This window comes from Chrysemys picta, chromosome 2, assembly GCF_011386835.1.
Source record: "Chrysemys picta bellii isolate R12L10 chromosome 2, ASM1138683v2, whole genome shotgun sequence".
Taxonomy (NCBI): Eukaryota; Metazoa; Chordata; order Testudines; family Emydidae; genus Chrysemys; species Chrysemys picta.
In genome coordinates, this window is record NC_088792.1 from 129474500 (window position 1) to 129500068 (window position 25569).

The 25569-nt window shown below is 43.7% G+C and overlaps 1 protein-coding gene across 10 annotated transcripts in view; it reads left to right on the forward strand.

The window, feature by feature from the left end:
• The first annotated feature begins 416 nt into the window (after window positions 1-416).
• Window positions 417-25569, forward strand: part of TENT4A (terminal nucleotidyltransferase 4A) — a 117569-nt gene continuing 92416 nt past the window's right edge. For all 10 annotated transcript variants that reach the window (XR_010598519.1, XR_010598517.1, XR_010598520.1 and 7 more), the window contains exons 1-2: window positions 417-1328; window positions 23565-23688. Coding sequence is in view for 6 of the 10 variants with exons in the window: in XM_024109622.3 (XP_023965390.3) it covers window positions 559-1328; window positions 23565-23688 (894 nt within the window). In the remaining 4 variants the exon portion in view is untranslated. The remainder of the gene's footprint in view (window positions 1329-23564; window positions 23689-25569) is intronic.

Consider the following 25569-nt stretch of genomic DNA (forward strand, 5'->3'; position numbering starts at 1 on the left):
CTCAGGGTGTCGGGAGCGCACGGCTGGGGCAGGGGAAACCAACCCCGCAGCAGCAGCCCCGCGGGCCGGGCTCCCTCCGGACCTACAGACAGTTCCACGCGGCAGTGCGCAAGCGTACTAAGGCAAAGACCCGCCCCCTCGGATTTTCTGAACGGTTCCAAAATTCCACGCGCCGGGAGCGCGCGAGGAGATGCCGAAGGAAGGTTCCGAGCCACCTCCCCCAGCGAGGCGGCACCGCTCGCAGTGCGCATGGGCGGTTGCCAGGGCGGCCGTATCCAGTGAAGGTTTAAAATCTGCTGCGCATGCGCACTATTGGTTCTGGCTCCAGCGAGGGGACGCCACATTAGGGCAGCGACCGCCGCGCTTCAGGCAAAGCCGGGCCGGGCCACTCCGCGCGGCCTCCCCTACCTCGAGCACGGGGCGCCAGAGCCGGGCTCTCCCTGCCGAGCCTCCCTCCTGATGCCGCTGCCCGCGGCGCGTGTCTAGCGCCGCTCCGGATCCGGCGCCGGGCGGAGGAGCCGCGGCGAGCGGGGCCGGCCGGGGGCGCGGGCGGGGTGGATGGATCCCCGCGTGGCCTGGATCCAGCCCGAGCAGAAAGGCCCCGCCAATGCGCTGTGGATGCAGATCTGGGAGACCTCGCAGGGCGCGGGCGGCCGCGGCTTTCCGCATTACCTCTGTCTCAACTCCCCGGCGCTGGACCCCGCCGCCTCCCCGCCCACCGCCCGCGGCCACGCCAGGCTTGGGCCGCCCGGGGGCGACGGCCTGTGCTGCTCCCCGCCGCCCTCGCCCCCGGACCTGCTGACTGAGCTAGTCCCCGCCGCGGGCTCCGTGGGGGGCAGCAGCGAGGGAGGGAGGCGGCTACAGAAATCCCCCTCCGTGTCCTCCTCGTCCTCCTGCTCCTCTGTGGAGTCCGGCACTGAGAGCCCCGGCTTCTCCTCCTCGGGCTCCTGCAGCAGCGGCTCCTCCTGTGGCCGGGCCGGGGCTCGCGGCAGCGGGGCTGGACCCGGGGAGTTTTTTAACTTCAGCGAGAGCAAAGTGAACAGCGTGAGCGGCCAGCGCCCCGCGCACCAGCCCCCGCAGCCCGCGGCGAGCAGCCCGCACCAACCTCCGCCCGCCTCCCCGCAGCAACAGCATCAGTATCATCCTGGCCGCAGGAAACGGGAGAATAAAGCTAGCACGTATGGGATGAATTACCTGCTATCCGGCAGCCGGGGGGCCGCGCTGAACAACTGTCCCCGCCAGCAGGCGCTTCGGCAGCCGCCGCAGCAAGCGCCGCAGAGCCCCGGCACACCCTGGAAAACCAGGCAATACAGCTTGGGGGTACAGGGGTGAGTACCCCCATCCGGGGGAGGGTGAGCAGCTCCCCTAGAGGGGCGAGCATGGAGTGGTGGAGAGACGGGGCTCTGCCTCTTGTAGCCATAAACTCTAGGAAATGTCCTCTTCCCCTGTTATAGCCAATTCAGGGGGGGAAGAGTGTTGGCTCCTGCCAGGGGTAGGTTTGGGAGGCACAAACTAGTCTGGAGCGGGCTCCGAGCCGGCTGTAAAAATAGTAAAAGGGCAGGAGGATTAAATGAGCCTCTTATAAAAAGTATTTACATAAATCACTGCTTTGGGCCCTGTACTGCGATCATACGGATTCGGGTAGCTCCATGCTGGCAGGGCAGGCCCTGAGAGGAGGCAGAATTAAATTTGTATGGCCTTCTTTGGCCGTAGACATGAATATTGTAGAGTGGGCATTGGCAGCCAACCTGCGTATTGGCAGCCAATGAGAAGATCTGTCACACTAGAAGTTGGGCCCTGTTTTCCAAATGCGTGAAGGGAAAGGTTGAGATTGAAATGTCATATCAAAGACACTTTTGGATTAAAGGGTCATTGTAAGGAAATAATTCCAGTGTACTACAGAATGATTTGAAAAGCCATTCTTGGTTATGAAAAACAGTTGTAGATGATATAAAATAATTCATTACATTGCTTGAAGAGTTGAATTGATGAATGTTTGAATGGAGTTCTCTTTTCTCAAAAATAGGAAAACACTTTAACTAGAGAAGTCTCTACTACTCCATAATGCATATTTCTCTTAATAGGTTGATATTGCCATTGATAGGCTTTAAGGCTAGAAAGGGACCATTAGATAGTCTGGGCTCCTGCATAACAAGCTGTAGAATTTCACCTAGTTACCCTTGCACTGAGCCCAGTTACCTTTTGAATTAAAGCATCTAATGCAAATAAATTAATTTTTCACTTCATTTACTCAGCTTTCCTTCTCTCCAATCAGAAAAAAAAATGTATTTGTACAAAAAGTATTGAACACGCTTTTTTCATATCAGTTTGGAGAAACGGCATGAATAGTTGTTCATAAACTTATTTTTGGAACATATGAAATCCAGAGCTGTTGAATGTAGATATGAATTGCATCTGTTATTTCTTTTTACAGAAGACTTAGAAAATACATAAATATCTCTTACTGTGGTTAGTATACAATGAGAGACAAGGAAGGGGTGGCTGAATACAATTTCTAGAGGTACAAAAGATTACACATTAGTAAAGTTAGCAAGATCAAATTAATCTAGCAACAAGAATAACATTTCCTTGGTTGTGTTATGACTCAACAAATTCTGTATCTTGGCAGGGGTTGGACTAGATTGCCCTGGGTTCTTTCTAACCCTGTGATACTATGACTCAAAGCAGCAGGTTCTCATAGTGCTATAGTGCTTGTCAAAAATTGTGAAAGAACAATATTAAGAGTGTTATTTCTTGTAACTTTAAAAAAGAGCCATACAACTTAATTAAACTGAAATAGTTTCACTTATTTAATTTTCTGGGCCAATTTCAGATTTCTGCTGAATGGTATCAGGAGGTAGCCGTGTTCATCTGTATCCACAAAAACAACAAGGAGTCCGGTGGCACCTTAAAGACTAACAGATTTATTTGGGCATAAGCTTTCGTGGGTAAAAAACCTCACTTCTTCAGATACATGCAATGAAGAAGTGAGGTTTTTTACCCACGAAAGCTTATGTCCAAATAAATCTGTTAGTCTTTAAGGTGCCACCGGACTTCTTACTGAACGGTGTTTGTCAATGTTTCTAAAACATGTTCTTTCTCTGCACCACCCACACTGACACTTGAAAAATAAAAATTCATTGCATGCACTGAAAACAGATAAGGGTGTTTCAGGAAGTATTCAGTTGTGTTCAGTGTTAGTGCTTTGAATTTAGTTTAAACTTTCTTCATATTGCAAATGCAATTAGCTTCTATTTCAGTATTTCTTTTTACTCAGTCTCACCATTTAACTGTTTTTTCTGTCTTTGGGCACGTCTGCACTTGCCATTTAAAGCGGAAAATGTCCCTTTTTGTGCAAAAACACTTGTCAATGACTTTTTGAGGTGAAACTCAGAAGTGTTACAGTGCAAAAAAAAAAACAAAAACAAACCCACCTCCACAAGAGGCGTACAGCTCTTACCTGTGATGCTTTTGCGGTGATGTGTGCAAGTGAAGACACATCCTTTCTGTTTACACGGCTTTTAGCCTCTGGAGGATATCTCATAGTGCCTTGGTGACCACTCTGGCCATCAGCTCTGCTGCTCTGATGCCAGGTAAACAGATATCCATCCCTCCCTCTGTAAAGCCCCTGGAACTTTGAAACTCCCCTTCATGTTTTTTTGACAAGTGCTCACTTATCATTTGGCCAGGTGACAATTCCTGCTCCACTGAGCAAATGATCCCCTGCTTGGAGCAATGTTGAGCTACTGGAGCTGATCAGTGTTTGGGGCGAGGAGGCTGTGCAGGGATCAGGATGCCCCCAATCACTCCCCCCCTTCCCACAAGACTCATCCTCAAAATGTAGAGAGCTGCACTGTGGGATAGCTGCCCTAGAACGGCTACTCTCATCAGCGATGGAAGTGCTGCTAATGTAAACACAGTCTGATGGCTGAAGAATTAAGTGAATACACAAACCAGTGCTGTACTTTCACTGGTTCTCTATCACCAGTGAAACTTACAGTGCAAAAACTCTGCAAATGTAGACATACCGTTAGTGTTAACTGCCTTATACTCTTCTTTCCCTCTCTTCTGGGTAATTCACTTTTATTCTGTTCAGTGTGTGTTTTTGTGTGTGTGTGTTTGTGTGTTTTTTGGAAGAACCATGTTAAGTTGACATTGATTCTTAAAAAGGATGGATGAGATATATTGTAACATCCTTTGTGCCTGTCTCTTTAGACTTACCGTGAATACTGTGCTGGTAAGTAGGCATTCCACAGATTTGAATAGTCATGTTAATGTAATATAGGATGTCTATAAAAACTTGTTAACTTCTATCAACATAATTTCTTAGTTAGGAATAGTTTTGACAGGCGGTCAGTTCTCATTGTAAATAGAGAAAAACAGTAAAGCTACAGTAAGCTACAGTAAAAGCTTTTATTTAACCGGCATGCTGGGGCAACTGGGGGTGCCAGTAAGTTAAAAATGCCGGTTAACTCGGAGGAAGGAGTTTGGAGTGTGTATGTGGGGGGATGCAGGTCATGGGCTGTGGGGCACGGGCTCTGGGAGGGAGTTTGGGTCTGGGAGGGAGCTTGGGGCAGGGGGTTGAGTTGTGGGAGGGGGCTCAGGGTGCCAGATGGGTGGGGGGTCACTTACCTCCAGTGGCTCCCTGACCCTGCCGCTCCTGGCGGAGGCACAGCCAGGCAGCTCTGCACGCAGGCATGCTGCCTCCATCTGCAGGCACCACCTCCCGCAGCTCCCATTAGCTGCAGTTCTCGGCCAATGGGCTGGGAGCCACGGAGTCAGTGCTTGGGGAGGGGGGACAGAGGCAGCATTCCTGCAGAGCCGCCTGGCCATGCCTCTGTCAGCAGCAGCTGGGTCGGGGAGCTGCTTGTAGGGAGCTGCTGGAGGTGAGCGCTCCCCCCCCCAATCCAGCACCCTGAGCCCCTCCCACACCGCAACCCTCTACCCCAAGCTCCCTCCTGGATCCAAACTCCCTTCCAGAGCACGACCTGCAGCCCTTCCCATGCCCCAGCCCTCTGCCGGCCCCACTCCAACCGCACTATAAACCAAGCTTTCAGTGCAGATCAGAAATTCCGGTTTATAGAGCTTGCCGGTTGGTGAAGTGCCAGATAAGAGCTTTTACTGTATTTGTCTTACAGCAAGAGTGAAGTAGGGTTGGTGCTAAAGTCTAGTGTAGATGGAAATCAAGTATTTTTACCAATACAATAAAAATGCTGCCCAAGTAAAAAATACCTGAACCCTGTCTCTACTATTGCTTATACAGTTCCCATGATCGGTGCAGCTGCACGACAGGTACTAACATTTGCTGTGGAGACAAAGCCATTGAATTCAGTGTGTGTTGCATGCTACGTATCTGAAGGTAGAATTTGTCCTTTAATCTCTTTAAAGCATTGCAGTGATAGACTGGACCTATTTTGGGAATAGTAGCATTTTACTATCTAAATATTGAACAGCCAATCTGCCTACTTCATGTTTGTTTTCATAAATGGAGAATGGAATCCCTGCAGGTGATGCAGCCACAGGTCTTGTGAAAAGCAGTACACAATCATATTCAATTTATGAAACAATACAGTGAAATGTAAACTCTAAAACTAAATTAAACATGCTCTGAAATTTTAAATTTATGTCCATGTATTGTATTTGGAATAATCTTATTACTAGTAACTTAAAAGTAGTAAAAGCCTAGCAACAATTCTTGCAATTTCATAATCGCTCTTTTAAAATAACATTTGGTACCTCATTTATAAGGATAGGCATAATGTTCTCACCAGACTGAAAAAGATCTAGTAGACTGCTCAAGGAAAAGCCAAAAGTCTTTCGGTGTACTCTGCCACTCCTTATTGGAATGAAAGGTCCATTAGGTAGGGTCCTATTAATTCAGATGCCATTACATTATTATTTTTAACTGTTTATAATTAGGGCCTTACCAAATTAACGGCCATGAAAAACATGTCAAGTACAGTGAAATCTAGTCTCCCCCTGTGAAATCTGGTCTTTTGTGTGCTTTTATCCTATACTATACATATATCACAGGGGAGACCAGCTTTTCTCAAATTGGGGGCGTTTCCCAAATCTAAAGGTAAGGGCAGCAATACCATACCATGTCACCCTTACTTCTGTGCTGCTGCTAGCGGTGATGCACAGAAGTAAGGATGGTATGGTATGGAATGGTATAGTATTGCCACCTTTTCTTCTGTGCTGCTGCCTGCAGAGCTGGGCCCTCAAGTCAGCAGCTGCCACTCTCCAGCTGCTCATCTCTGAAGGCAGAGGAGCCACAGCCAGCAGCAGCACAGAAGTAAGGGTAGCAGTACTGCAAATGCCCCCCCCCCCCAATAACCTTGCCACCTCCCTACAACTCCTTTTTTAATCAGGACCCCTACAATTACAATACTTTGAAATTTCAGATTTAAATAGCTGAAATCATGAAATTTATCATTTTAAAAATCCTATGACTGAAATTGACCAAAATGGACCATGAATTTGGTAGGGCCCTATTTATAATGGTAGTCCTTGGTCATTTAAAGATTGCTAGTTAACCAGTAAGATCAGAATTTAAGTGAAAGTATTCCAGCAAACTTACTTGTAACATTGTAAGAACTTCTAGTGATGACATTGAAGTTCTGGTGATGGAAAAAGTGTTCAGTTTTCTGTTTTAGTATTTTAATCATCTATTGTTACACTTCATTGGTTTGCATTTAATAGGATTTATTTGTACCATTTATCAAATTTGTGTTTAAAGAGATTTCATGTAAAGTATACAGTAAATTGGCCTAACTAAAGCTTGTAAAAATATTCAATTGCATTTCTCAGATTGTAGTGTTCTAGTCAGACGACTTGGATGTTTGTGTTAACTAAAATATTACATGGCAAGGCCTAGAGGCTTTTCAGTTAATCAGAAAAGCTAAAAAAATAAAAAAAGACATGGCCTAAAAGAGCCCTGTCTAGTTACTTATCCCTTAAACATACAAGCTCAAAAAGAATATCTTCAACATGCAGAAGGTGTCACAATATTCCTTTTCTTGTGAGAACACTCCAGAGTCATTGGGCCCTCAACTGCCTTGGTACTTTTTGTGGGGATGATCAAATTGTCCAAATACTATTGACAGGAGGAAGGTGGTTCCTTACATAGGTTAGTCTCCTACTGTTTAAGGCATTATGAGGCCTCTAGTGCAGTGGTTTTCAAAGTTTGGATCGTGACCCAATACTGGGTCACGTAATGCAAGGCACTGGGTCGCCTTGCTCAGCACCCAGGGACACTAGAGGTTGGGCAGTAAAAACTTGTAGTAAAACTAGTAGTTCCTACCCGGAAGTGGCCAGCAGCATGTCCGGCTCGTAGGCAGGAGGACCATGGGGCTCCGCGTGCTGCTCCCACCCCGAGCACCGGCTCCACACTCTGGGGAAGCTGGGGGTGGTGGTGCCTGCGAGGGGGAGCCGCTTGCACGCCTCTGCCTAGGATCCGGACCTGCCGGCCGCTTCCGGCATGCAGTGTGGTTTGCAGTGCCAGGACAGGCAGGAAGCCTGCCTCTGCACCCCGGTTGCGCTGCTGACCAGGAGCTGCTGGTGGTAACACTGTGCCCCAATCCCCAGCCCTGAGCCCCACTTCCTGCACCCCAGCCCCCTCATCTCTGGGCCCATCCAAGAGGGTGCACCCCAGCCCTGAGTACCCCCAAATCTGGACCCCCCTCCTGCACCCCAAATCCCTCAGCCCCCACCCATACCCCAACCCCCTGCCCCAGCCTAGAGCTCCCTCCCACATCCCAAACCCCTCATCCTCAGCTCCGTTGGGTTGCGGGCATCAACAGTTTCCTTCAACTGGGTTGCCAGAAAAAAAGTTTTAAAACCACTGCTCTAGTGCACTGAATGTAGAGTCCTGCCCTTCATAAGCATGAGAGAAACTCAGCTTTTGCACAACGCAATGGCATCTACAACTAGTTTTCAAGGCATTTTATTTAACTTTATAATACGTAGATAATTGGAGCCCCTGGTAGAGGCTGTGGTGGTAGTCTAGTGTAAAAGTCATGAAAACAAGGATCACCATGGTTCCTAGAAACACAAGCTGCAATTTTAGAGCTGAGAAAAATCTGCTTTGGACTACTTTTGAAGCCTAAGCCTACATATTTGGCTTGTAGTTTAAAATAGGCACTAAGTTGCTGTCTGCTTTTACAGGCTTAGCTTTAGTTAATGGAAAGCAGCTACTGAGTAGACAAGAACCACCAGTGCTTTCCCTCAGACCTATTAACAATTCTCTCAACCAGTATTAGTCCTGGGGGAATTCTGCACAAGTGCAGAATTAATGCTCCCTGCTTATTTTAGTCAATCCCTGCAGAAGAAATGATTCACATGCCTCTCATGGGCAGTGGTCATAAGCACGTGTCTGCTTCTGGTGTCAGGAGCAGCCAGGGGAAATGTAAATCACTGCTTTGGGAGACAGGGCTGGCTGGGTGCACGTGTGAGAGACTATCCTTTTGGCTCACTATTGCGGTGTGGTCGGAGCTGGGAAAAACAGGGCTGGGGATGCCCCAACCAGTGGCTCCTAAAGTGCACCAGGCTCCAGCCTTTAGTCCTGGCTGGGTCAGACCCACCCCCAGAAACCTCTCCTGGTTGCAGAAAGCTCTGCACTCCCCCTCCTCCACTTTGATCCCCAGCCACAGGGAGAGGGGTCATTGTATGGAGAGCTGTTCACTGAGCCCCACCCCCTGCATTCAAACCCCAACCCCACTAAGCCCCAACCAGTTTCACCCAAAGCCTCCTGCTGAGCCCCTGTCACCTTCACTTGGACACCCCCCCCCCCCCCGCAGAATCCTATTCCCCTGGACGTTTCAACAAACCCCTTCGTGTTCAGACTCTTGTCCCCCCGCTCACCCGCCCACACCCAGATTGCCCCCCACAGAACTTTCTGACCCCACATGTGGATACCCCCTACACTAAGCCCTTCCACACTTGGATCCTGTTGGGCTGAGCTTGCTTGCCCCACATCTGGATTGGGGTGAGGGGGGCCAGGGCTGGGAGACTCTGTCCTCGCTATTGTGTACCCTGTGTGGAGGGGCAGAGCCCTGGGATGTTTCTGGGGTAGGCCTGGCCATAGTGCTGTGTCAGGGTTGGGTGCAGCCTCACTGCCGAGCCTGTGTCCTGGGGCGGGGAAGGGGGCTGCAGGGTGATCCCACTGACTTCTGTGCAGCCAGTGGCTCCCCATTGCCATGCTGGAGCCTCCACTCCCATTGCCCTTATGACCCACTGTCTGTAACAATTTTCATTCTAGTCCAGTGACTATACAGTGTCATTGCAGAGTACTACTTAGCCATGCATTCACTAAGGCCCCAATCTGACAAAGCATTAGTTTCAATGGGGATACTCAGGTGCTGAATATTATGCACATATGTAAGTGCTGTGCCAGATCATGGCCTAACTTCACTCCTAAGGATGTGTTGCCCTTCAGGGTATGTCTGCACAACAAAGAAAAACCCTTGGACTTGCTGGGCTCAGGCTGTTGGGCTGTTTCATTGTTGTGTAGACCTGTGGACTGTAGGCTCTAGGACTCTTCTGGGCGGGAGGCCCAAGAGCATCAGTTATGCACCACCTGACTGGAACCTATGCATACTAACTACTCTAAAGCAATCCCTTCCAAGCAGTTGGTACAGTATGCTCTAACGGGATTAAAAGCAATTGATGTAACAAACTAGTGTGGAGAGTTGTCTCCTATTCATCTTAGGGCTGGTCCCCACTTAGTCCGGACTTCGGACTAAGGTACGCAAATTCAGCTACGTTAATAACGTAGCTGAATTCGAAGTACCTTAGTCCGGACTTACCGCGGTCCAGACGCGGCCGGAAGTCTCCCCCCGTCGACGCCGCGTACTCCTCTCGGCGAGCTGGAGTACCGGCGCCGATTGTGAGTACTTCCGGAATCGATCCGGGATCGATTTATCGCGTCTTAACCAGACGCGATAAACCGATCCCAGAACATCGATGGCGTGCCGCCGGACCAGCCGGTAAGTGAAGACTAGGCCTTAGATCAAGGTTAAACTTTTTTCTTCACCGGTTCATTTCTTCTTAAAAACAGCTTTCTGATTTAAGATATTGGTATCCTTTGCCTGAGGTTGATCAATGTTTGCCTTCTCCCTTTTCCAGAGTGGTTGGGTGTCCAGAGTGGGGTGGGATGAGGAGAAGGATGGAAGCATATCTTTCTAATTATCGATCTTTAACTGACTCGTGTGGCAATAGCGAATGAGTTCTTTACCCAGTTTCCCATGTGCCTTCATATTTGACAGTGTTACTTTCAGCCGTTACTACAATTGTGGAGAAATATGCAATATATGCCACTTAATACAGACATGTCTAACTGAAACCACTTTATTGGGATGTGCCCTAGGACAATTCTGCCTTTTAATACCATTAAGATATGTTCAGGACAGTAGTTGCAAAAATTACACTTTCATAGGACACGCTTGGGCAGTGCCAAAGGGTTATGTAGTGTTTAAACAGCTCTTGAATCTTAAGATCTTGTATTCTAATGCATTAATAGATAAAATAAGTTGATAGTTCACAGAATTTAATCTTTAAAGTGTCTGAAGAGTTTTAAAATGGTCTTTTCCCTTTATTTAGAAGTTAAAGTATGATGAGATAACTGGCTCTGTGGATGAGGGGAAAGCAATGGATGTGTTATTCCTTGACTTTAGCAAAGCTTTTGATACGGTCTCCCACAGTATTCTTGCCTCCAAGTTAAAGAAGTATGGGCTGGATGAATGGACTGTAAGGTGGATAGAAAGCTGGCTAGATCGTCGGGCTCAACGGGTAGTGATCAATGGCTCCATGTCTAGTTGGCAGCCGGTTTCAAGCGGAGTGCCCCAAGGGTCGGTCCTGGGGCCGGTTTTGTTTAATATCTTTATTAATGATCTGGAGGATGGTGTGGACTGCACTCTCGGCAAGTTTGCAGATGACACTAAACTAGGAGGCGTAGTAGATACACTAGAGGGTAGGGATCGGATACAGAGGGACCTAGACAAATTAGAGGATTGGGCCGAAAAAAACCTGATGAGGTTCAACAAGGACAAGTGCAGAGTCCTGCACTTAGGACGGAAGAATCCCATGCACTGCTACAGACTAGGGACCGAATGGCTAGGTAGCAGTTCTGCAGAAAAGGACCTGGGGTCACAGTGGACGAGAAGCTGGATATGAGTCAACAGTGTGCTCTTGTTGCCAAGAAGGCTAACGGCATTTTGGGTTGTATAAGTAGGGGCATTGCCAGCAGATCGAGGAACGTGATCATTCCCCTTTATTCAACATTGGTGAGGCCTCATCTGGAATACTATGTCCAGTTTTGGGCCCCACACTACAAGAAGGATGTGGAAAAATTGGAAAGAGTCCAGCGGAGGGCAACAAAAATGATTAGGGGTCTGGAGCACATGACTTATGAGGAGAGGCTGAGGGAACTGGGATTGTTTAGTCTCCAGAAGAGAAGAATGAGGGGGGATTTGATAGCAGCCTTCAACTATCTGAAGGGGGGTTCCAAAGAGGATGGAGCTCGGCTGTTCTCAGTGGTGGCAGATGACAGAACAAGGAGCAATGGTCTCAAGTTGCAGTGGGGGAGGTCCAGGTTGGATATCAGGAAAAACTATTTCACTAGGAGGGTGGTGAAACACTGGAATGCGTTACCTAGGGAGGTGGTGGAGTCTCCTTCCTTGGAGGTTTTTAAGGCCCGGCTTGACAAAGCCCTGGCTGGGATGATTTAGCTGGGAATTGGTCCTGCTTTGAGCAGGGGGTTGGACTAGATGAGATATTCTATGATTCTAAAGTAGGATGATATGCTCTCCACAAGATGTCCCAGTTAGGAGGATTCTCTTGTAACATGTAATCAAATTGGCTCATTGTTTCCTTATTGATAATTTTAATGCCAGATTTTGATGGTGTCTGCTGCAAGAAAGAGTAAACTTGAATGAATAAATCAATTTTCTTTTCAGAGTCTCTGTCTTCTGAATGGTGAACTGATTTTAATAGGTGTGGATTTTAAAGATTTAATGCTGTTTACACAATCCAGTAGTAAATATAACATTTAGTTTAAACTTAAGTGAACTAAGGTACTTTTAAACTATAACTCTGACTTTAATTTACCATATTTTCCGGCGTAGAAGACGACTGGGCGTAGAAGACGACCCCCAACTTTTCCAGTTAAAATATAGAGTTTGGGATATACTCGCCGTATAAGACTACCCCTCTTCCAACGCACACCAAAAAAAAAATTAAAAAAACATCAGATTTGATTTCAATATGGTAATTTTAATTCAAATGCTTATGACATACAGGTACTTAGCAGGAAAACTGTCACTTATAAACATAAGGCTATTTGTCATCAAACATGTAAACATAAAACAGTGCAAGTGGATTAAACTTTTCCTAATTCACTCTAAAGCTGAAAGGAAGGATAAGACAATAAACCCATGGGAGCTGCCATGCTGTTTGTTTTCTAAGCTGTCAACCAAACTGGAACTGATGATGATAGGAGGAAGATAACAAACAAGAGAGAGAGAGCAAGTGCCGGGCAAGTCCCTGGCGAGTTAGCAACGCCCATCGTAACTGCAAGCTACGGTATTTTTACAGGTTTTGCTGGCGTGACAGTTTCCCTTTAAAAGCCTTCAAAATCCTCCTGTTCGTCATCTGATATCATAAGTACATCAATGACATCTTGTGATACATTTGTAAGGCAGTCATCGTATGGATCGAATTCCGTATCAGATGGTGTGGTCTCAGCTTCGGCTTCCTCTTCATCTTGCCACAAGTAGTCGTCCTCCATACCATCTAATGAATTTGATATGCCACACTTCTTGAAAGACTTGATTACTGTTTCTGCATCAATATCATTCCAGGCTTTTATGACAAACTTGCACAAAACATCCAACTGTGGCGCACGCATGTTTCCTCCTTTTGTGAATGACTTTTCGCCGCTAACCATCCATTCATTCCACTGTTCTTGAATGCGATCTTTAAATGGCTTGTTTAGGCACACATCCAGTGGCTGTACCAACGATGTCAATCCTGCAGGAATAACTGCCGCATCTGTGTTTAGTCTTGCAAGCATTTGCTTGGTGCTGGGAGTTAAATGAGCCCTGAACATATCCCACACCAGTAGACTACATTTTTGAATAAGTCCACCTGGTCGCCTGCTCCATACATTATCAAGCCATAGCTTTACCCCTTCTTCATCCATCCAGCCTTTTTCATTCACATGTACAAAACAACCAACAGGGAACTTGAATTTCGGCATTGTTTTTCTTTTAAAAATAATCATTGGTCTCAGTTTGGCGCCATCAGCTGTGCATCCTAGTACCACTGTAAAACTGGACTTCTCATGTCCTCTTGTTTTAATTAAAATTGTTTTTTCACCTTTTTGATGGACAGTTTTATTTCCAACCATATCAAAATTCATTGGAGTTTCATCCATATTTCCAATACTACTTAACGCATAGCCATGTTTAGTGCGCTGTTGTATTACGTATCGATGGAAACTATTTACTTTGCTATCAAGATCTGCAGGTAATTTTGGGGCAATTTTCATCTTTTGCCTCAGTACCATATTATGCCTTCCCATGAATCTAGTACACCAGGATACAGTGGCCTTAAATCTGTTGCTGTGATCTGGGTTAGATTTGGCCCACTGAAGTGCAAACAAATGTATTTTATTTCGTGTCACTACATAACCGTTTTGGCGATGCTCATTCACCATGTCTGCTACATGTTTTTCGAGTTCTGGCCAATGTGGAGTGCCTCTTCTTAATGCACACTTACCCCTTGGCATACTCTTTAATGCTTTTTCATTTGCTTTCCAGTCCCGAACCATCTTTTCTGTTACTCCATATTGTCTTGCAGCAGCGCAGTTATTATGTTCCATGGCAAAGTTTACAACTTTAAGTTTGAAACTGGCTTCATATTTCTTTCTTCTTGCTGGTGGAGCCATGATGGGGTTTTGACTGTTGGACATTTGTATACTGTACTGTATGTACTGGTGCTATACTGTATGAACAGGTACAGATACTGGTGCTGTACTGTATGTGGTACCCAGTATACAACAACCAGCCAATCACGGCAAGCGATGTACCTTACCGGCGATTGGCTGGTTGTTGTATACAAAGCCTGCTTGGATTGGTCAGCTCTCCCTGCCTGCCCAGCCCTCCCTGTCTCCAAGACTATCAGAGCGGTAGCGCAAACACGCCTCTTTCACCCGTCTGGCCCGCCCTTGTATCCTATTACCTCCTTCTCTGCCTCTCAGATCTTGCACATGCGCGCCTGCGCCGCTTCACTGCAGTCCTCAGGTGCGAGATCTGAGAGACAGTGAAGGAGGTACGGTAATAGGATACAAGGGCGGGCCAGACGGGTGAAAGAGGCGTGTTTTTCTGGGCACAGCGCCGCTCTATCTCTTTTTTCCATACCCCGGGCGTCCCGGACGCCTGCAGCTTGCTCCGCCCTTCACTTACACCTTCCCGGTGAGGCGCCCCCTCACCTCGTCATCGGGCGGGGATGCGGCCGCGGCCGTTTTTGAGCTCCCCCCACCATATGCGGCGACCGCAGATTCTCCAGTCCGGCTCGGAAGTTTCAGCACCCGCCCTATAAGACAACACCCGGCGTATAAGACGACCCCCGACTTTTGAGAAGATTTTCCTGGGTTAAAAAGTAGTCTTATACGCCAGAAAATACAGTACTATCTAATTCCTCTAGAAATATCTTTTATTGGGCCAACTTCTACTGGCGTAAGACAAGCTTTTGAGCTACACAGAGCTCTTCAGCTGCTTCTTCAGAGCTATGTGTATCTCAAAAGCTTGTATCTGTCATCAACTGAAGTTGGCCAAATAAAAATTCTCACCCACCTTATCTCATGTGACATATTAAGCTAAAACCTTTTGGATTTATTTATTTATTTATTTATTTATTTATTAATATTAAATCATCTTCCCAAAACCTCTTCTCTCTAAACCCAGTTCTGCCAATGTTGGAACATACCATCTCTGCTGTCACTTAGTTTAGTAACCAGGGAGTTGTTAGGTTCCTTTTTTCCCCACACATTGCGCTTCCAAGATAACTACCATTCTCTCCATTTTTATACTGCTGAAATTTGTGTCAGACCTTAATTTCCTATTTTGATTATTCTAACCTCATCTTGGCTTCCCTGACATCTCCCCAGTTTGCTTGAGGCACAATTGCTAAGGGGCCAGATCCATAGAAGGACTTGAGTGCTTACTGGCCATTTAAGATGTCTATGTCCAGTCTTTAGGTGCCAGTGAAATCCCAAAAAACCTTTGCTCAGCTGCCACCCAACCCTAGAAGTGCCTAAAATCCCTAGATGCTTGTGTTCTTGCCAGTGAGCACATGTACAATCACCTCAGTCTCCACTTAAGCTAGTTAATTCTACAGAGTGGAACAGCTTCAGCAGTAGAGCGAGAAACCCACACAAGAATATCCAGTAGCACAGTGGTTAGGGTGCTCCCATGAGGTGGGAAACCAAGGTAAAATCCCTTCTCCACATAATCGGGGAAATGAATCCAGGTTTCCTGCATGCCTGGTGAGCACTGTGCAAAAAGTTGAGAGAAGCTACCACCATCTCCTTCCCCCCCACATTTATTGCAAAAAATGGCTTGGATGCTGAACTCCAGGAGAGGTTCCATGGTTAAGAATACCAAGCAGAGGTAGGCACCTCCCTTCTGCTTGGCTTTAGGTACCCAACTTCCTAAGAGAGGTGGAGCTTAGGCTGTACCTTCGTTTTTCCTATTGGCTGTCTTAGGTGACTCTCCACTTAGCATGCTGGCTTTTGTGGATCCCTTCTTGGGCACCTATCTCCATGCACTACAGAGGGATCCAGAGTGCCTAAATCAGGATGTAGATTCCACTTTGTGGCAAGGGACCTAAAGGTTAGGTGTAGTAACACCGAAGTCCTCTTGTGGATCTGGGTCCAGATTTTTTTCCTATGTGGTTACTTTAACCATGTCACTCTGTTTAAAATTCTCTATTGCCTTCTTTTCCACCATACCAATTTCTTTGCTTTATGTTCTTGCTTTCAAGATCCAGCCTAACTCTGTCCTTCTCTACTTATCAACCCACTTCTGTTACTTTGCTGCTCTCCTTTGCAATGCCAATAGTGCCAACTTCTGTGACACCTAACTATGAGATATATCCTCCTTGATCTAATTGTACTGTTTACTAGTTGCCTGCAAGTAAGAATATGCAGAAGCTACGTTAAAGAGAAGCTACTTAACAGCAGCTATGGTTCTTGAAGTGTTTCTTTTGCATATTCATGGTATTACCTTAGCTTCCCCTCTGCCTCAGTTTTGCTTTCATAGGACTCTGGGGTTTGACTGAAGGAATTGCAGGTTTGGGGTCTGCATGATCTGTTTAACATCTGTGCTGAACATTCATTCAGTGCCTTAAGGGTACTTTTTCACCTCCAAAGGGCAGTTTTCCTAGAGCACAACAGCACAGTTGTGTGTATTCCACAAGTGTGAATAATCAGAAATAACTCTATGGACAACAGGTTTCAGAGTGGTAGCTGTGTTAGTCTGTATCAGCAAAAAGAACAAGGAGTACTTGTGGCACCTTGGAGACTAACACATTTATTTGGGCATAAGCTTTCATGGGCGAAAACCCACTTCATCGGATGCATGCAGAGGAAAATACAGTAGGAAGACTCTCTCTCTCTCTCTCTCTCTCTGAAAAAATAGGTGTTGCCATACCAACTCAATTAAGGTGGGATATTAGCAGCAGGAGGGGAAAAAAACTTTTATAGTGATAATCAGGATGGCTCATTTCAAATAGTTGACAAGAAGGTGTGAGTAACAGTAGGGGAAAAATTAGCATAGGGAAATAGTTTTTACTTTGTGTAATGACCCATCTACTCCCAGTCTGTATTCAAGCCTAATTTAATGGTGTCCAGTTTTCAAATTAATTCGAGTTCTGCAGTTTCTCGTTGGAGTCTGTTTTTGAAGTTTTTTTTTGTTGGAGAATTGCGACTTTTAGGTCTGTAATTGAGTGACCAGGGAGGTTGAAGTGTTCTCCGACTGGTTTTTGAATGTTCTAATTCTTGACGTTTGATTTGTGTCCATTTATTCTTTTGCGTAGAGACTGTCCGGTTTGGCCAGTGTGCATGGCAGAGGGGCATTGCTGGCACATGATGGCATATATCACATTGGTACATGAAAGTTTATGCCCAAATAAATTTGTTAGTCTCTACGATGCCACAAGTACTTCTTGTTCTTTTTTCTGTGGACAACAGTTCATTAACATGATGGCTTCGTTGTTATGATAATGTTGACACACCAGGAGTGGGGTCCTGTTGTTTTATATAGAGAGGGTCCCTATGCTTTTAGGCCCTAGTCCAGGGGTAGGCAACCTATGGCACACGTGCCGAAGGCGGCACACGTGCTGATTTTAAGTGGCACTCACACTGCCCGTCCTGGCCACCAGTCCGGGGGGCTCTGCATTTTAATTTTAATTTTAAATGAAGCTTCTTAAACATTTTAAAAACCTTATTTACTTTACATACAACTATAGTTTAATTATATATTATAGACTTATAGAAAGAGACCTTCTAAAAACATTAAAATGTATTACTGGCACGCAAAACCTTAAATTAGAGTGAATAAATGAAGACTCTGCACACCACTTCTGAAAGGTTGTGGACCCCTGCCCTAGTCTAAGGGCATGTCTATACTTTCAGTGCTGCAGCAGTGAGCTGTACTGATACAGCTGCGCTGCTGCAGTGTATGTGGTGAAGACTCTCTATGCCAATGCAAGAGCTTTTCTGTCCGCAAAACCATCCCTTTGAGTGGCAGAAACTATGTCGGTGGGAGAAGCTCTCCCACTGACATAGCTCTGTGTGTGTTAGCGCTTATGTTTGTGTAACTTATCTTGCTCAGGGGTGTGAATATTTCACCCCTCCCTGAGCAACGTAAGGTTTGCTGACATAAGTGGTAGTGTAGTCATAGCCCTTACAGGCAAACAGTGGATTGGAAATGGGGATATAGTGTGAGCTGTTGAATATGGTGAAGAGTTAGTACAGCCTTGTTATATATTTTGTTGGCGTATGCATTATTTTGGGGGTAGAAATAGGATGAGAATGGGATAATTAGTAAGTGATGAAGTAGGGGAAGGGAGGCAAAGAAGGGACAGTCATAGCTAGCCACCTCCCTTGTCAGGATCAGCAGGTAAGGTTTGTTTTTGTTTTTTTTGTTTTGTAGGTGCCTTGGCAGAGATGAATTTTTAAGAGGGACTTGAAGGCAGTGTGCTGAGGTAGTGGCTGACAAGATTTTGTCTGAGTCTTTCCCAGGTGTTACAGGTGGTATGGGAAAAAGCACACACTGTCTGAGGGGGAAACTGATTGGTAGGTAGGAAAGGCTGGGAACACTGGTAGAGCAAAGATGGCATTTGGTTTGGTGGTAACTCATTAGATTCTTTACCATCAATCTTACCTAGCCAACCTTGTATTGCAGAAGTGAAGGGGCAGCCCACGTAGGGGCCGAGAGGGGACTGAAGCACTCTAAGCTATGAACCAGGAAGAAGATGTTCGTTAGCAGCATTTTGAATAGACTTGAGAGAAATAACTTGGTAGTAGTAAAGACTGTAAAAGAGGATGAGTAGTTGAGAACATGAAACGAGGGGGCCTTGGGTGAGTTGTAGCTGTGTGGACAGGAAACATGCTTGTTTGGAATGAGTGCTTAGGGAGGGCAAAGTCATAGATAATGTCTGGGTTAAGAAATATCTTCCCAGTCACTAAGGCCATGTTCTAGTTGGTGATGGAGAAAGGAGGGTGTGGTAGTAGAGGGTGCAGCAAGATGAAGAGCTCAGTTTTTGGTTAATTGAATGATTGGTGTACACCTCTTCTTGCAGTAGAGCCATTATCTCTTTTTTCCATAGGCATTGCAATAGAGCTCAACCGCTTCAATCAGGGACCCATAATACTAGGCATAGTGTACAAACACATAGGAAGATCTTAAATGGAAGCATATTTTTCCATTTTGTGATGTATTAACCTGGTGCTAAACTGTTATCAGGGTGGATCTGATTTAAATCATTATTTAAATCAGTAGTCAGGAAGACTCAATTTAATCATGGATTTCAACATAAAAGTGCATTCTTATTGGTTGTTATAACATTAATATATATTCTTCACAACTCAGAGATAGATGTAGCTTTCATTTTTAGAAGGTACACAATATACGTTTTTAAAGTGATTTATTTTGAAAACTTTTCAGATTACCGTAATTTTACAGCTATATCAGAAAATGAATGATTGTTTGGTTATTTCATTTACCAAAGGTAATTGAAGCAGATATTTATGAAGTCATTGGGAAGTGAACTCTCTCAAATTCAACAGGTTAATCCATTAATATTTGGAGGATTTTTTTGCAATGCTGTATTAGGTGGAGAACATCACCAGACAGACATTTAAATTGTTTTATTTAACTAAAACAACAACGTTATATATTCTGGATTTTTTTCTTCAACAGCAAACACATAATATTTTAACAAAACAAGCATTTGCATTTAGTTAAACATACAAGTTTTTTAAAATCAGGTTTGTTTGTGTTAAAATTGTTTTTAACTAAAATAATTAAATGAAATTATTAAAAAAAAAAAAAAATTAACTCGACTATGTCAGCCAGGTCAACACGAGAAACTTAAAATATTGGCTTCTGCAGCTAACTCAGTAGTCTTCACTTTCATTTTCCTGTTTGTTCATCATCTGGAAAAGAAAAACAAGCTTTCCTGCTTTTTCAGAACCCAAACAATTTCTCAATTTGTAATGAATTAGTCCAAAGGAAGAAAATACTCTTTCTACACTGGCAGAAGAAGCTACTGCTGTTAAAAGTGAGATTATCACTTCAACAGTCTCTGAATCCAAGTGCTTAAGTGACTTCCACTAGTTCACTGGTGTGACTTTCTTTAAAGCATCATCAGCAAACATATATTTCTTGAATGTTTCACCTTTAGCTCTGAAGTTTATTATAGTTGGCATTATGGAGGGATGATTGCTGGATGTCCATGTCATAGCCAATTCCTCTTCTTCATCAGTTAAGGTTTGACCTTGGTACCGAATATTGAATATTTGCAAGAAAGTGAGCTTGAGGTAGTGCTTGTCCTATTCATTTTTTTTGTTTGTAATTTACCTCTGTTATTGCAGCGATCTCTTCTTAAGATCTAACTCAGTTCCTTCCAAATTTCAAAAGTGTCAGCAATAAAACAGCTATTTCCCTGCATTTTGTTCAAGGATACAGAAATGGGCTTCAGGGTGTACTCAGCATGTGTTCAACATTTCTCTTAAGCCGAATGTTGAGAACTTTGGCTGTGACAGTGCCATCTATTTTTTTTCACTATTTTGTTCACAAACTGTCATCAGATTAGGCCAATTCTTGATATAGTGCTCAAAACAGTCTACTACTGCATTCCATCGCACATCTTGTGGGAGAGTTAGCTTGGTTCTTCCCACTTTTTTCAGAGCAGCTGCTGCAAAGAATACGGAAGTATTCTGCAATTTCAACAACGTTAGCCTTTATTTCTGGAACACTGAAGTCTTTGGCTAGGAGATGCATCAAATGAGCACTGCAACCGTACTTTATTACTCTCTTCACTGTCTTCTAAATAATTTCTTCTCATCTTGAATACATTTGCAGCATTGCCTGTGACCAAACTGTGTACTAGACATTTGAATTTTTTTTTCCACAGTTCATTGTAGCTTTTACTGCTATTTCTTGTAAGTGTTCTGCTGTGTGTGCGTTTCCTGATGTATCAATCCTTTCTGTAAGGAAACAATTCTGTTCTTCTGTTGTCCTTCTTCTGTTGTCACACAAGCACATTCAACAGGATCATTGTGAACATTGCTCCACCCATCAAGACTCAAGTTAACAATTTTAACCTCTCGACCTTTTGCACACTGCTCAATTTCTCTTTCATACACTTTATCCAGCAAGTTGCTTGCGACATCTGCTCTGTTGGGTGGACTGTATCCTGGTCTTAATGACAGAACCATGTTGAAGTGTGGGTTCTCAGTCATACGAAAAGAAGAGTTTGTTGCATAAACAAACGGGGCAGTTTTTTCATCAATTATCTCTTTTTGTAATCTGTTGGTTCTTATCACAAACTTACCTATGGTTGTTTCTGGATGATGGAGATTTTTTCTTTTTGCTACAGGTGATATACTATGGCTATGTAATATACATGATGTGACTGAAACACTATTATTGGCAGATACTCTGAAACTATAGAAAATGATGGTGATCTTGAAGGTGGATAGTCTTCAGAATCCTGTATGTTGAGGATGGATTCTCCTAAACAAAATAAGTCAATGCAGTTCTTTAATTATTACCATACTGCTCATTTAGTATTACTCATTGTGTTCACTGACACTCCGTACTACTTTAAGGTGAAATTGTAAAAGGAAGGTCTGCCTATTTCAGCTATTTATTTTTTATCACAACTGCATCTAAAATGATAGTACCATTCAGTAACAACTATATTTTTGCTCAAAGATGAGAATTCAGGAATAGTCCAGAAGGAAGATAGGCAGTCCTTACGAAAAGTGTGAAATAAAAAAGTTTACCAACCTGAAGATCCTGCATGTTCAGACATGTTACTTTCATCATCTTCAATGCAACTTCCTCCTGAGAAGGAACACTTCTCATTATGTTGTTTCATTTGGGCAACCAGGCCTTGCATTTCTTTGTTGCACTCTTTGCATTTTGCACACATGCCACAGGTAGAGGAACTTCATTAAAATATTCCCAAACTGGGTCTCTCATGTGGCCTGCTGCCATTCTAGGTTTTCCCTTTTAGTGAGAGAATAGTATGGTAGATCTCAAATCAAGACTTCTGGAATATGGTGCTCAAACAGTTTCATTTTTGTTTCTACTACCTATTCCTCCCTTCTCACATTTATGTCCAGACTTCTTCTTTGTCCAGATCTGTTCCGCCTCCAACAATCTTCTATTCACTGAACTTTTTGAAACTTTTCACTTTTAGAGAGAGGTAAGAGATTGACTCTGTGTATACAAATTTGCAGAGGGACAATAGGGTTGAGGTCTGTTATTTCTCACCATTCCTTCCTTCCTTCCTTCCTTCCTTCCTTCATGAACATTTTTGCTGTTAACAAGCATGTTATCTCTGGAGACACAAATCCATAGTTTGAAAACTGCAAAACTAAGCACCTCTGATGGTATCTTCTAGACTGAGCACTGAGTCCCGTTGGGTAGATAGAAAGATTAACCTAAATAATCTATACCGAATCCCCTGGAACCCATAAAATTGGGTCCCTAATCCATGAACTATTGGCACTCACTTACAAAACTTATTTTAAACATTAAATGAATATGTTGTCTCGTACTATAGATTTGGAATTTATAATCCCTATTCCATGGTGAGATACATTATAGCTCAAATATATCTTAATTAAAACTATCTTTAGATAGGTTTTTTCCTCAAAAAGCATTTGATCAAAAAATCAGTGTTTTTTTTTAAAATCTTTGATTCTTATCCATCCTGATAAGAATCCTGCTAGATGCCTTCAGAGAAGCAGAATTTACAAGAAATTTATATTTCTTATGCACAAATTAGAATCTCTAAGACTAAAACTAGCTTAAACTCTGTGGAGCTCACCATTTAAGAACACCATTGTCTAATACTCAGGATTTTATGCATCTTGCCATTTCCCCCTCATTATTTTGAAATAGCTTCTTTACTTTGGAAATAACTAGCCAAAGTTGATCAGGCTTAAATTAGTGAGCTAAGGGGGATAGAAATCGGAATGTCTACTAACAAAAGTATTTGTTGGAACTTGCTTCAGTTAAACTTGTACATATTTCTATTCTGAACGTATGGAGGCTATATAACAGGGGTGGCCAAGCTGTGGCTCCGGAGCCACATGCGGCTCTTCAGAAGCCAATATGTGGCTCCTTGTATAGACACTGACTCCGGGGCTGGACCTACAGTTGCTAACTTTCCAATGGGCCAGAGGGTTCTCACTCTCAACCCCTGGCTCTGCTACAGGCCCTGCCCCTACTCCACCCCTTCCTGCCTACTCCCTTGAGCCTGCCCTGTCCTCGCTCCTCCCCTTCCTCCCAGAGCCTCAGGCACGCCACAAAACAGCTGATCAGGAGGAGAGGGGGAGGCGCTAATGGGCTGTAGGTGGCCGGGAGGCACTGGAAGCGGGGGTGGGGGGGGCGCTGCTGAGATTACTGTGGCTCTTTGGCAATGTACATTGGTAAATTCTGGCTCCTTCTCATGCTCAGGTTGGCCACCCCTGCTATATAATCTATAAAGTACCAATACCTTGTCTCTAGACTGTTAGCGCACATAATTAAGATGATAAAATATACATCAATTTAGATAAACTATTTTTGAAACAAGGAATCTTTTTTGTAGAGTAGTATCATAAAACTTAATTTCTAAAAATGATGTTTGGTTGAAAGGCAACATATATGCATACATGTATATGGTGTTAGGGTAGAAACCATTTTGTTTGTTTGTATTGGATAGAGAAGTTCCATCACCACGGTCATTGCTGATGCTACTATTTTATTCCCCACCCCCACCTGTAGGCTCCATGAAGAAATAATTGACTTTTATGACTTCATGTCCCCTCGTCCTGAAGAAGCAACTATGAGAAGAGAAGTGGTGAAAAGAATAGAGACAGTCATCAAAGATCTTTGGCCTACAGCTGATGTGAGTACATCTCAAGTTTCAAATCAAATTTACTAGTACACTGTAGAACAGAGTTAGTTTAAGTTCCATTTTGTCTTCCTAATGCAACTTTTTCTGAGTTCTCTCTCCATTTAACTTTTTAAAAATGAACTTGTCACAACTCTTGCATTATAATATAATAACCATTGCTGGCTCTTACAACAAGCTACTCTTAATTGAAACAATCAAAGGAGTAGAAGCTTAATACAAGAATTTCAAATCTAGGCTTCAGGTTGCTGAAGCCTAGTAGTTATCTTGCTCTCTAAATCTTCAACAATAGCCAAAACTGACTAAAGCAAAATTACAGCCAAATTAGAAATTCTTGTATATATCATTTCTTGAGTAATAGCTTATGATTAAGTTGATTACTGACATATGAACTTAATTCCTGATATTAGAGTGTAGACTTGCTTTAGCAACACTAGCTAAATGTTGGACATCTGTTTTTTAGAACTTTTTAATTTTTGCGGGATTGGTATTGTAAACTATAAAAGAAACATGTAAAACCAAGCACTGATAGGTAGGCAGATACTTTTAAAACACTATGCCTTGAAGATCCATACAGATCTTCCTACATTATGGAATCAATAGGATATCAATATCCTGTGGGGAAAAACGTGATACAAAAGTATGACTAAAATATGTTTAAGGATTATTGAGGGAAAAGTGGGTCAGAGGAACTAAATCACAATGTATAACCTCCAAATTTTTACAACCCCTTTCTGGAATACTGTTCTTACTTTTGGTGGTTCCTTTTGCTGTTACTTTTGCATACTATCGGTGACTCTTCTAGTCAGCAGCCTTTAATCAGATTTATTTGCAGCTGTGATGGTCCGCTGAAATGACCAAACATGAAGCAGAGAGACATATTTATATAAAATACATTAGTGTAATAGGGAATGCAGGGAAAGTTAAGTGGCATACGTGCGAGAGAAGCTTGTCTCAGAAATGGTATTACACATCTACTGTTTGTCTAAGTTACTTATCTCTGTAAACATATGGAGAAAATTTAACCCCTGTTGACTTTTGAATTTGATTGGACCTACTTCTGTTGGTGAGTGAGACATTACCCCACACACCTTGTGTCTCTAATATCCTGGCACTGACACAGCTACAACTACATTGCATACAACAACCAAATTTGATAAGTCAGTCTTGCATTATAGGTGATTTTATGTTGTTTCTATTAAACTGTTAGCATTCATGTATTGTGTTTCCTACTTAATACTCATGTATGCATAAAACTTGGACACAATGACTTATTGGACAAGGACTTGTTTTTAATGTCTGTGTAAATTGGTTGTGTTTTCAGCATGTCTGCAGCATCCTGAATTAGCTTTACACAGAAGAAATATGATCTTTAGAGTAGTTTCAAAAGAAATCCTGGTGAAAGTTAGGTCTTGGCTACTATGTTCTTCATTGGTTTCACTTAAAGTATATTGAAGTAACCACATTTACCAAGAATAACCAGTAACCTATCCAGTTGATTAGTTCAACCACAGGAATTGCCATATCAGATCGGTGGTCCACCTAATCTAGTCTTGCCTCGCTCGAGATTCTAATGGGGTGGTTTCCATATTTCAGCCAATAAATATGGAGCTATAATGTGGATGTTTGAAGTCTTTCTACAGTTCACTGGCAATAGAATTAATGTATTTACTTTGCTCAAGGTATTTTTAATATCTATTCCAAGACTGGCTTCTTCTCTTGTCTTTAAAATTCGTTGCTACTGTCTTCAGATTCTAGCATCACTGATTTAAAAAGTAAAGCTATCCCTGATAACGGTTTTCCCCTGACTGTCCAATTATGCTTTTCTAAGAGGAAGGGATTGTTCTTCATTAGCGTAAACATCTCCAAGTGGGG